The sequence below is a fragment of the Rutilus rutilus genome (genome assembly GCF_951802725.1).
Source record: "Rutilus rutilus genome assembly, chromosome: 2".
In the NCBI taxonomy this organism is placed as follows: Eukaryota; Metazoa; Chordata; class Actinopteri; order Cypriniformes; family Leuciscidae; genus Rutilus; species Rutilus rutilus.
In genome coordinates, this window is record NC_140210.1 from 18,489,179 (window position 1) to 18,502,030 (window position 12,852).

The window sequence follows — 12,852 nt, forward strand, 5'->3', positions numbered from 1 at the left end:
TCTCAAGCAATATTACTTGGTCTTAAAGTCTGGAAAGCAAATTACTTTTTTTTTTTTTTTTTTTTTACATACAATTCACAATTACGATCACCTAAAAAACAGCAAAGTAGGATTGTTTACACATTGAGCAGTCACTTTCAAGTCAGCAGGGGGCAGTAAGAGGCTTTTCCCTGTGATACGACATCAAGTACACGACGAAGATGTGGACATGTTGTATGATACGTCATCAAACATGTCAGCCTGCTGGTGACAGCAGCTGAATGTGATATTTGATCGAGGGAATTAAAATGGTAATATGCTTCTCTTTTTTTAAAAACAAATATGTATTCCGTGAAACGATTTTGCACACTATGGTAATATAATATGAACTAGCCTTTTGTCAACATATGCTTCAGAAAGAAGTACATACATAATGAACTGCTAGACCTATGAACTCAATTATTTAAAGTACTCAAGTAGTTAATGGTGTGTATTTTGATTCCCTAAGGTTTATTCAGAGGAGTGCGCTATTATTTTTCGTTTGAAAGGAATCTTGGAGTTTGCTTGCCAGCTTGACAATCCAAATGGTGAGTCTCAAATGAGAAAAGGATGAGCTGGGTTTGTATTGGATAAATCTTTTAACTGTCTTTTAGGCATTACATCTAAAATATGCTGGATATGAAAAAGATGTCTCTGTGGTTTTTTTTTTTGTGTGTTTTTTTGCAGGTTCACAAAGTCAGAGCACCATATCAAAAAGTTTTCAGGGCCTCCGATCCAAAGTATCATCAAAAAATATTGTTTTCACTGTCTGTAACAGTCCAATATTAATATGGCCCAACACTGGTTTCCGATCAAGCATGGAAAGCTTGACAGAAGCATCAACATGTGGAGACATTCTGCAGTATATCGAGTAAGTGATCTATATTGGTATCTGCATACACTTGCTAGTTTTTCTCAAAACTAAGACACTTTCTTGTTACTTTTCACAGATCAGATGATGGTGGGAGCAAGAAGACATTAAAAAAGAAAGATAAGAAAAGATCTGGACATGTGAGACCCTCTCGCTAGATCAGGGGTTTGCCCTGGATCCCTAAATATAATGTTAACCCTTTCCTATAACCATATAACTATAACCATGACTAACTATATTATATATATATATATATATATATATTTGAAACATAGAATGTAACAAAGTAACTGTCATTAATCTTATGATTACAGACTAGTCTATAGAATAAAATAAATAGAATAAAATCTGTGATATTAAATATAATAAATATAATGATTTGGTTTTATTAATTTGCATATTGATTTTTTTTTTTAAAAACAGTTTTCTCTGAACTTTTCACGGACCCCTTGGCAGTTTGAAAACCCCTGCACTATTTGAAGGGTGGTGACTGTTAACATTCACTCTAACAGAAACTCTCTTTTTCTAGACTGTAGTGAATCTGAAGCTGTTGTTTGAGGTCACAGACCCTGCTGGGAATGAAGCTCCTAGTCTCATCCGAGTGGACACACAGCAGCACTGTGTGAAGATGCCATTGCATTTAGACTGTGTTCTGTCTGTGACCACTGATGAGAGCCTGGCATCGTGAGTGCATTTATTTATTTTTCTGTCTCAAGTTGTCTTAAAACTGTAAGGTTTGTATGGAAGTTGTGTTTTTATTGCAGTGATTTTAATGCTAATATCTGGATTTGAAGTTCAGCAGAATGATTGTTTGTGTGTGTGATTGTCTAGTGTGTGTACAGGGCTGGTGGAGACATTAAGGAAGCAGTTAGCAGACATGGAAGAGGTGGTGCAGCGGTACAGGAAGGGCTCCTCGTTTCTGGTGCCACAGCCATTTCACTTTCAACTGCCTGAACCAGCTGGACTCACCACTGTAATCTACCCAGCAGGAGTGCCGGACAGCCAGTTACAGGCGACCAGAGAGGCAAGACAAGCACAGATTCACTACCATTCAAAAATGTTGGAAGAAAATGAATAGTTATTCAGCAAGAATGGTTTCTGAAGGATCATATAACACTGAAGACTGAATGTCTATTAAGATTAATGGCTGTTGATTCAGCTTTGCAATCAGTAATAAATTACATTTTAAAATGTATTAAAGGAACACTCCACTGTTTTTTCATATTAAACTGTTATTCCCTTAACTAAGACGAGTTGATGCATACCTCTCTCGTCTCAGTGCGTGCACTCAATCGCTCTGGCGCGCGGCGACACTTTGATAGCACTTAGCTTAGCCCAGTTCATTCATTAGGATCCAAACAGAGATGAAGCTAGAAGCGACCAAACACCTCCACGTTTTCCCTATTTAAATACAGTTACACGAGTAGTTACACGACCAAGTATGGTGACACAAAATAAAACGTGGCGCTTTTCTAAGCGGGTAAAAAGGATAACTAATGTATGGCGGAATAGCACTTGGGAGCAATTCGACTCGGCGCAGTAAAAAGTCACGTTGGTTCTAATGACAGGAGGGAGAGGGGGAGAGGATTTTTCAGGAGTGATGATATTACTGCGCCGAGTCGAAAGTGCCCCCATGTGCTATTCCGCCATACATTATAGTTATCCTTTTTACCCGCTTAGAAAAGCGCCACGTTTTATTTTGTGTCACCATACTTGGTCGTGTAACTACTCGTGTAACTATATTTAAATAGGGAAAACGTGGAGGTGTTTGGTCGCATCTAGCTTCATCTCTGTTTGGATCCTTATGAATGAACTGGGCTAAGCTAAGTGCTATCAAAGTGTCGCCGCGCGCCAGAGCGATTGAGTGCACGCACTGAGACGAGAGAGGTATGTATCAACTCGTCTTAGTTAAGGGAATAACATAGTTTAATATGAAAAAACGGTGGAGTGTTCCTTTAAAATTGTTATTTTAAATTGTGAAATATTATTACAATGTTACCGTTTTTGCTATATATTTGATCAAATAAATCTCATGATGCTTTGGTGAGCATAAGAGACTTTTTTTAAAAAACATTTAAAAAATCATACCGACCCCAAACTTCGGAACGGTAGTGTACATGCACAACATTTTTAGTAGAGGCAGCACAATATCTCTATCCTAACCATTGTTATTTATTAGAAATACTCATAGTGTTCTCTATATCAAGTTAGCTTCTTTTGTATGCAGGATCTGCACAGGAAGTTTGAGTTGCCAAGTGACAGGCCATACCTGAGACGTGCCAATGCCTTTCATTTCCCTGATGCAGCCTATAAAGACGGTTATCTCCGCAATCCCCACATACACCTGAACCCACCCAACATTGAGGATGCTATGGTGAGACTGTGCTTTAAATGAATAGTTCACCTACAAATTAAATTCATTTTCTCACCCTCATGTCATTCCAAACTTGTTATCCAACAACTTGTTTGTTTTGTTTTTTTTACCTGTGGAACACAAAAAAAGAATTTTGAAAACTTTTCATACTGCTCTTTTCCACAAAGAGTCCAAATAGGACAACAATTCACCAGTATGCATCTTAGATTTAAAAGCCTTCTGAAGTCATATGAGCATTTTGTTTGAGAAACAGAATTTAAGCTGTTACTCACTGATTCTTCTCTATGCACTTATTCTAAAAAGGCACTTTTGGTTCGGTCACTTTAAAAATGGGAACTTTAGACCTCTCAGGTTGATGTGATTGATGACAAACACCAAAGTAAAATGGCTGCATCCAAAATTGCATTCTCTCTACGAGTAGGTACTTATTTTGACAAAGTAATTTGCGATCGCTAAAAACCACATGTTCTATATAGAATGAATGTGTGTAGTATGAATGTACATTAATCGCCATATCACTGTCACATGACCTACCAGCATCAGTTGCGTTACTTCACAGCCATTCACAAATCCTCTCCCATGGCCTCATGGGATATTAGAGTGTCCAGTGTATACACTTCAAAATCTTGCCGGAATTACTAGGTCCTCCGGGTACTTTTTGCCTAGTCTTTTGTGAGTACTGTGAATTCGGACTTACTACTCTTGTGAGTTAGCCTGGGTTTCCCCATGCTGCCTTGCTCGCAGCGCGATTTTATTCACGCTGCTAGGCAGCCTGGACACCATGGACCAGATTTTCCCCTGAAAAAGGGAACCAATCACAGAACGGGGAGGGAGCAGCAAGACGATGACGACACCGAAGCAGTTTGTTTATATCTATGGATTCAACATGGCATCAGACGCGAAGTTACCTTCTACACTCATGTTTATCTTGCACAAACGGCAATATTCGCTGAACGCCATCGTGTACAAATAAATCTCTGACCCAACATCTTCTTCCTCGTCGAATTTCTGTCACTCTACATACGTCATCTGGTATAATTGAAGCGATTGGCTATGAGCTACGTACAGGCGCATTTGATAGACATTCATAGCGCCCAATAAACGGCTCTGGGCATTCGTAAACCACGCCTCAAATACGAGGAAATGAACATGTGGTTCCCAGACCAAGTCTCGAATGAGACTTGGTCTGACGTTAGCCAGGCTACTTGTGAGTAGTGACTTGGGTAACTGAGTAGGTAAATAATGGCAAGATTTGTGCATGAACTATCCCTATGAAAGGGGGTTGAATATTTTCATGAGCACTTTTTAAAGTGCCAAATCTCTTGATACCAATACTAGTAAGTTTAACAAATCAAACTCTGTCTTTTTCTTCTCTATCTCTCTAGCTGTATCTGGTACAGGGTGTGTACATTTATCATCACTACATGCAGGATCGTGTGGATGATGATGGCTGGGGATGTGCATATCGTTCCCTTCAGACTATCTGCTCCTGGTTCCAGCAGCAAGGATATGTGGAGACAGTTGTTCCCACACACACGCAGATCCAGCAGGTAAACAAAACTGTCACTGTATGGCGACTCTGGCCCTCCAGGTCAAATTTCCTGCAGGTTATCTCCAACCTCGATTAAACTCACCTGCCTGTAACTTTCTAGTTATCCTGAAGACCTTGATTAGCTTATACAGGTGTGTTTGATTTGTGTTGGAGCAAAACTCTGCATGAAAGTGGACCTCGATGGACAGAGTTGAGAACCCCTGCTATATGGGATGGTGTTGAAGTTATGCTGTCTTGTTATATGGATTAAAGAGGAACCACCCTTATAATCTATACATTTGTTGGTTTGTCAGGCTCTTGTGGATGTTGGGGATAAAGAGCCACGTTTTGTGGGTTCACGTCAGTGGATCGGCTCCATTGAAGTTCAGGTTGTCCTTAACCAACTGCTGGGTGTCACCTCAAAGATCTTGTTTGTCAGGTAGACAGAGGTTTTGTATGTTTATTATTTAGGGTGATAATGCATTTTTCCTTTATAATGGGCAGGTTATGTTGGGGTGGATTCTGAAAAATTAGATCCAAGTGAGCTATGCATTTTGGTTAAAACCTGGAAGTTGGTCAATCTGACCAAATTTTAAAACGCTAGCCCCCAGTTTTACAGACAAAGCTTAAAGGAGAACTCCGGTCAATTTTAACATTGAGCTCATTTTTTTTTACATTTGGAGTGCTGTCAGTACAGAGAACAACGACAAAAATCGGTGTTGCCTACACCGTGTTATCCTCGTTTTAAAATTTGCACCCTGTTGACTTCAATGGGGCAAGTTTTAAACCTGCTTTTAGCCTCTTAACATCCTTGATGTGTCATTACAAGTGCACAGGTCATGTGAGTGATTCCTTCTGAGTGAACGCGGGTGAATCTGACTGCAGTAGATGTGAAAGAAATATATAAAAAATGATGTTTATTCAGCCAGCGCACATACCTGTATTTACATCCTGTTTTCGGTCGAAGTCCACAGTAGTCGATTGTCGAGTTCACACGCGTGATCATAGGTACTAAACCTATGCGCGTGAACTCGACAATCGACTACTGTGGCAATCGACTACTTTTTTATATATTTCTTTCACATCTACTGATGAATGTCTATCTACATCGACCCTCAGACATTTTGAAAAAACCCGGTGAGAACGGCGAGCTTCAATGAATGGCTGAAACCGTAGCTCACCACACATATACACCTGAAAGTGCTCATGCGCAGAAAGCGAAAACTACCTAGGGACGAGCACGTACGACGGCCTTACGTAAACATATCACCAGAATGATTGACAACTAGGAGGACCAATAGTCTTGATGATCCACCCGGGAAAAGAAAATCCTCCACTATACCTTTAACAATGAAAGTTTCTGAATGGCTTGATTTGTAAAAAAATGTGTTGATTTGTCTTTCTGTTAAAGTCAGGGATCAGAGCTGGCAACCAAGGGCAGAGAGCTGGCCAACCACTTCCAGACTGAAGGAACTCCTGTCATGATTGGTGTGTTAAAATGATCTTCAGCACCTTCCTTCAACTTGTGATTGAATGGGAGCAAGGTTTTTCCCCAAAGAAATTATATTATCATAATCAACTTCTGATCTGGTATACTTGTCAAAAGTGATAATAAGAAATGTTTCTTGAGCACCAAATCCGCATTAGAATGATTTCTGAAGGATCATGTGAGTAATGGCTGCTGAAAATTCAGCTTTGCCTTTACAGGAAAAAAATAAATGTTAAAATATATTAAAATAGAAAATTTATATTAAATTGTAAAAACAATAATACTGCTTTTATTGTATTTTTGAGCAAATAAGATACTCCTTTCAAAAATGTGAAGAAAAAAAACATTGTTTCTTTTTTAATGCAATTTACTGTTTTGCTTTTTTAGATGTTAAAGCTTGGTAATTCTTTCTCACCAGGTGGGGGGGTACTTGCACACACTATTCTAGGCGTAGCGTGGAGTGAGAACTCTGGACAAATACGCTTTCTTATCCTGGACCCTCATTATACTGGTGGAGAAGACTTGCAAACCATCACTGACAAGGTACATGTGACAACATCACTACATCTGTCTGGCCTGTCCTAATAAAAACAAACTACTTACATTTAAAAAAAAAAAATCATTATTTCTTCCATTACATCCAGACACAGATGGGATTACTTGTTCAGGTATTAGCAACTGTTTAAATGGTGTCTGATGAAACTGACAGATTTAACGGCACCTAGAGTTTCCCTAATATCCTATTTACGTTGGCTCCCATGTTAGTGTATTATGAGTTATATCATTTGTGAATCGATAGCTCAGTGTTTTTTTTTAAAGTAGGTCATTTGTTAATGTATGTGTTTCCTTCAGGGCTGGTGTGGATGGAAGGGGCCAGAGTTCTGGGATCAAAATGCCTATTACAACCTCTGCCTTCCCCAGAGACCAAAGACCATCTGAGTCACGTGCATGACACTCGTACTCCTCCTGCGAGTCCATGGATTCACAGGAAGTCTCATTGTTTTTAATGAGTGCAAAGCGATATGTCACAGTAAAAAGTGATTTATCATTTATTACCCATTGTCCTCCTTACAATGTTCTAAACGTTCATGCCTATTTTAACATCCGTTTTCAGTCACGCTAAAAATTACATTGATACAGTCTCACGTGATTTTTACAATCAGGCTGTAAATGGGTGATCGTTGTTGTTTTTTTTAATATACAATCACTAGGACACATTTCTCAGTACTTACAGTAGTTCTTTTTGTCAAAACTCTTAAGTTTTCTTTACCAACTTCCAGTTTTGAGCACAGCAGTTACTTTCACATCCAAAATGCACTAATACCAAAACACTTCATACTGTATATGCCTCAAATCAACGCAGTCTTCTATAACACTAGCAAAGGTTTCACCCAACAAACACACTTGGTCACGCATAAAACAATAACCAAAACAACACTAACAGGTAGCATTATAGTTTTCTTTTAAACCATTCCTTTACAGAACAAGAACATCTCTACTGTTTAGAATTCACTGCTGTTTACGTTTAATGGTCCATGTTTTCATTTCAGTACAAAATTATTTCCCCCTTTTGTATAAATGGTAATTAAACTAAAAGTCTAACAACTTTGTAGATGTTCAGCTAGACCTAATTGGTCTAATTGTAATATTTCTTTATTTTTTATATGGCATAACTATAGTAAAATGTAATACCTTATTCGGTTTTGTATTATGTTAGGTTTTGAAAAGTATTTAAACGTGCAAATTGGCCTGTAAGTACAGGGTTTTGGCTGTGCTTGTGTCTAAGTGTGAGAAAAAAAGTAATTTGAAAGAAGTAGTCATTGAATTTTGTGCCAATGGAAAATTATCAACAGTTTAGCCCACATAGACAGCTTGTGCTCACTGTATGGAGAGTTTTGAGAATTGGGTCCTTGCGATTGTGTAAACAAATTTTATTTTTTTGACATACTGCAATATCCTTCAAACTACCCGAGTTCCTCATACATCAAATTCACAAGATATCTTTGAACCGTCTTGAACAGCAGCTAAAATCTCTTTCAGATCATGGAATAAACTCTTAAAACATTTCAAAAGCTGTTTTTGTCAAAGCATGTCACATATTCCCTTAATATTTGCCACCACATTTTAAGTCATGTTTTACCTTAGTTGTTTATATAGACCAAAAATGTCACATACTTTAATTGATCTAGCCTTATGAAGAATGTCTTGATTAGCCAAGCTTGGCAGCAAGTCAGTTGCCTTCTGTTTTTCTCATTCATATCCACTTATTTCTACGGTCCCCAACTGACTGTCACAAAACCCAGAAAGGGTATATATGATTTATTCATAAGACGTATGTGATCCAAGTTAAATGTTGCACATTTTCCGGTGAGAACCCCAGAAGCTGCAATCTCCACCTTTAAAGAAAATGCTCTGCTTTTGCCTTGATTGCCATCTGCTCTGTTTTGGCAGGTATATGTGTGTGAAGCACACTCCACTCTGAGCAGATCTACAGTGTCAGTGATTCCGCTTGAACTTAAGACCCCAAATCACTGACCCCAGAACAGGGTTAATTTATCTTCACTGTTGAGGCTACAGTAAGCTCAATACCAAATGTCCACAGGTAGTTCAGACTCTGAGGGCGTACTGAAACATCATCTGTTTACCATTCACTCCGGTAATGGATAAACAGCCTATATGTTACTTGAAATTCTCTCTCTTTATGAGAGCTTTGATCACCAGTCCCGTGCTTTCTTCCCGTCTTGAGCACTGGAGCCTGCGCGGCCTCTCTTCTGTCCCACGAGAGTGCTGCTCAGCACATGGCGTTCACCGAGAGGTGATGATGAAGTGTTCTTCAGGTCCCGTGTTATGCGATGCATGTTTAAAAACCTCCCGCATTCCTCAAACCCACAAGACCATGCAATTTCTTCAGCGGTCTGTCCAGCTTTGTTACAAATGCTGAATAGAAGGGGAAAAAAAATTATAATTGGAAAAGTGTTCATATTCATAAGAATACTGTTGTTGAGGATGATGTTTGCATTAACAGGTAAATAATGGAGCATTCCTGTTATGTTTAAGCATTTTTTTTAAATATGCATGTGTAGGTTTATAATATATGGTGTTCCAGACTTTAAGATATGCACTGGGACAATCTCAAGCACATCAACTATTAACTGGGCATGTGGCTTGGTTATTTAAACAATGGTAGCAACAGGAAAAGAAAAGTTAGTCATTTTTCAGTGAGGGATTGAGAGAGTTAGCTTAGAAGTCTACCAGTTTTTGTTTTCAATTTTTTATTTGTATTTAGCAAGGATGCATTGAATTGATCAAAAGTGACTTACACTGTTAAAAAAAAAAAAATCTATTTTAAATAAATGCTGCTCTTTTGAACATTCTATTCATCAAAGAATCTGAATGTGTCCACAAAAATATTAACGAGCACAACTGTTTTCAACACTGACAGACTGGAGTAATTTAGCTCTGCCATCACGGGAATTAAAATATATATTTAAATAACACACAATATTAATCTCTTTTTAATCAAATGAATGCTTAGTAAATCATAAGAGACTTATGTCAAAATCATAAAAAACGTATGAACGAAATATGTTCTAAACAAAATAAATAGCCTACTATTATAGTAGTAATGCTACTAGTAATAATAGCTAGTAATAAAAATGCTAGTAGTAATAATAATAATAATAAATTATTATTAATAATAATAATAATGCTAGTAGTAATAGTAGTAAAGTACTATTATTATAGTAATGCAATGCGGTACATTTAATGTCTTTATAGGTGGAAATCATAGTTGACCTATCACAAGCTGATAGGCTACATGAAGAACATAGGGTGCTTCAAATAATTGAACCTTTTTCTTGAGAATAATTTGTTTTTTTTACGGACGCTTTATGATATTAGGGTTGTCTCACTTTTAAATATTTCATTCTGGTAGGCATTTAAGCGTCCGTAAACAATTAAAAATTATTCTCAAGAAAAAGGTTCAATTATTTGAAGCACCCTATGTTCTTCACGTATTAGGTCAACTATGATTGTTGTGATAGGTCAACTATGATTTCCACCTATAAAGACATTAAATGTACCGCATTGCAAGAGCGACATTATAACACTAATTTGTAATATGCAAATAGACTACTGTGGTAAGGTTTCTCTCTGTCAAACAAACGCTAGGAGGAGGAAATATCCAATATCCAACCTCCCACATGCACTTACTCGAAATGTGCATCACTCGCCATCAGCACACTGATGCACTCCAAACTGCCCGCTCTGGCTGCTTTATGAATGGGTGTCTCTCCAGTTGCGTCCTTAAAAAACACAGAGAAGAATGGCATGATGAACAACAGAAACCCAAGTAACTACCGCTGGGTTAAGGTGTTCATATACATATGTGTGTGTGTGTGTGTGTGTGTGTGTGTGTGTGTGTGTGTGTGTGTGTGTGTGTGTGTGTGTGTGTGTGTGTGTGTGTGTGTGTGTGTGTGTGTGTGTGTGTGTGTGTGTTTAGAGACGACGTACCTGCTGGTTTGCATCAGCGCCGGTTTGCAGCAGCCAAAGCAAGCAGAAAGCCTGACCTCCGCATGCCGCGAGATGCGCAGGAGACTGTCCGTGTCCCGGACCATTCAACCCATTCACAGCAAACCCGCTTTCGAAAAGATTACTCGGACAGTCCTGCTGAATGGAGATTCAATGAAACCACATGACATTTCAACCAAAATACTTATGATTTTCTTAAAGCGCGTTAACAAATGATTTGGACAAATAGAAGAGCTTTCGTTGTGGTCTCTTAAATCTCTGACATATAGCGTTTTTTAGCGACTTGGTTAAACATAGCGCTTTCCTTTTATACTCATAATAGTATTTTAATTACATTGACTTACCGACTCTGTCTCAAGTAAAAACATAGCTGTTGTCTGGATAATTCCACAAAGAACAATGCGGTGGGCTATACAAGTTAGGCGTGACAGCTATTCCGCTGCTGAACATCAGCGTTAAGCAATCAAACAAGCACACATGCAGAAGTATAAAAGCTATTTACACCACATGGTTCTTTGATGCTGACCAATCAGAATCAAGAATGGGCAATCATTGTCACGTGACTATGCATCAATCCGCCCACAGCTCGCGAACAAGCTGTGTGCAGCTCCACACGTAGGCACTTTGTTCATCAATTCACAGCATACTCTGAAACACTGCTTTTAACAAGTAGATTTAATAATGCTACTGTTTACATTGTGGTGTTCCGAAAAAAATGTATTTATCTTATTTGAGAAAAAACAACTAAAAAACGAAACTACAGGTCATTTTAAATTGAAGTGAGTTTCGGACAGAGACAAATTACACCAATGATTTTGTTGGGTTGTTCTCAGTCATCTGCTGCTTTCCCAAATTATGTCAACACTCTTTTATTTTCTGCAGAATTACAATGCATTGTATCACAAATGAGGTTGAACAAAACTAAAAGGGTAAAACCTTACAGCTTGCATAATATAAAATGTTAATAAATGTAAACCTGCTGTTGCAGTGTTCAGCAATGTCCTTCACCTGGTCATGTACACGTGTACATATTTTGCCAAATTTATTATAGCTAATGGCAAAGGATGGCCATCTGTATAGGGATTGTGGAGTTGCAAGTCTGACCTTGCATGGTGTGAGGATGATGGATCATCTTCCATGCCACTTGTGCCAAGTAAACATGAAAGGGGCTTTTAGGGAATGTTATGTGCTGCACGCCCACAATTTAGCGCAATGCCCTACTTTAAGAATGAGCATCATTAAGCATGCACAGTTGTCACGTACTATAATATCCCAGACAAAGGCAATGCTTGTTTAACAGCTTAATTAATATTATGAAACAGATAATACAGCTCAGAGGGTTAATGTGGAGATGGTTGATTTGTCATTGACATCATCACCAAGTAGGCTAAATGAAAGCATACAGATGTGATTTAGTCCAAAACAAATATTTAGTCCAAACAATATTAGACAATGAAAATGAGTTAATGAAAGTATATAATTTGACTTGCATTTTATTGTTGCTCTTAATTTTCTTTTCTATTTTGAATTTATTGATAATAATTTAATAATGTTGTTCAGTCATTCATGACAGTTGACGGTAGGCATTGACTTCCATAGTATTTTTTCCCTATACTGTGGAAGTCAATGAATACCGTCAAATGTTTGGTTACCAACATTCTTCAAAATATCTTATTGTGTCTCTCTTCAACAGAAGAAAGAAAATCATACAGGTTTAAAACAACTTGAGGGTGAGTAAATGGTGACAAATGTTTATTTTTGGGTGAACTATCCCTTTAAGTTTGGTATCTTTTTAAAGACGCACTTGATAGATTATTGCTGAAGTGAAAAATGTTTTTAGAAATGTTATAGAATTTTTCGTTTATTGTTATGAAAAATGAACAATAATACTATTTTACAGTTTTTATTATGAAATAAGCTATATATTTTCCAAAATAAGTTTTACTCAAAAAATTGCAAGGAAATCAAAGCCATAAAGGTTGATATCTCAAAAAATAAGCTTTCAGTAAGATTTTGTTTGGGCGCAATACCAAACATTT

General features: G+C 37.7%; 2 protein-coding genes across 3 annotated transcripts; one reads left to right on the forward strand and one right to left on the reverse strand.

The window, feature by feature from the left end:
- The first annotated feature begins 118 nt into the window (after positions 1 to 118).
- ufsp2 (ufm1-specific peptidase 2) lies at positions 119 to 7,329 on the forward strand. Its single transcript, XM_084400392.1, has 12 exons — positions 119 to 290; positions 488 to 566; positions 706 to 889; positions 969 to 1,029; positions 1,419 to 1,573; positions 1,721 to 1,913; positions 3,117 to 3,263; positions 4,649 to 4,813; positions 5,109 to 5,233; positions 6,206 to 6,282; positions 6,702 to 6,826; positions 7,136 to 7,329. Exons 1-12 carry the CDS (start codon positions 288 to 290, stop codon positions 7,220 to 7,222), a joined length of 1,401 nt encoding a protein of 466 aa, XP_084256518.1. The 5' UTR covers positions 119 to 287; the 3' UTR covers positions 7,223 to 7,329.
- ankrd37 (ankyrin repeat domain 37) lies at positions 7,315 to 11,336 on the reverse strand. 2 transcript variants are annotated; one of them, XM_084400409.1, is made up of 4 exons: positions 11,158 to 11,336; positions 10,796 to 10,951; positions 10,496 to 10,587; positions 7,315 to 9,220 (listed from the first exon to the last, which is right to left on the reverse strand). In XM_084400409.1, the coding sequence occupies exons 1-4, from the start codon at positions 11,179 to 11,181 to the stop codon at positions 8,998 to 9,000; spliced, it is 495 nt and encodes a 164-aa protein (XP_084256535.1). In that variant the 5' UTR covers positions 11,182 to 11,336; the 3' UTR covers positions 7,315 to 8,997. The 2 variants fall into 2 exon arrangements, with proteins under 2 accessions (XP_084256535.1, XP_084256536.1); XM_084400410.1 differs by having other exon boundaries at positions 10,796 to 10,948; positions 11,158 to 11,303.
- Between the last annotated feature and the right edge of the window lie 1,516 nt (positions 11,337 to 12,852).

What these genes read in the sequence shown, in the direction of transcription:
- ufsp2 (XM_084400392.1), top strand. An exon ending in AGTTACAGGCGACCAGAGAG is followed by an intron (nt 1,914 to 3,116) that starts GCAAGACAAGCA and finishes TTTTGTATGCAG; the next exon opens with GATCTGCACAGGAAGTTTGA. An exon ending in CACACACGCAGATCCAGCAG is followed by an intron (nt 4,814 to 5,108) that starts GTAAACAAAACT and finishes TTGGTTTGTCAG; the next exon opens with GCTCTTGTGGATGTTGGGGA.
- ankrd37 (XM_084400409.1), bottom strand. Translation starts at nt 11,181, where the DNA reads ATGTTTTTACTTGAGACAGAGTCG. An exon ending in TTTTACTTGAGACAGAGTCG is followed by an intron (nt 10,952 to 11,157) that starts GTAAGTCAATGT and finishes ATCTCCATTCAG; the next exon opens with CAGGACTGTCCGAGTAATCT. An exon ending in GCGAGTGATGCACATTTCGA is followed by an intron (nt 9,221 to 10,495) that starts GTAAGTGCATGT and finishes CCTTCTATTCAG; the next exon opens with CATTTGTAACAAAGCTGGAC.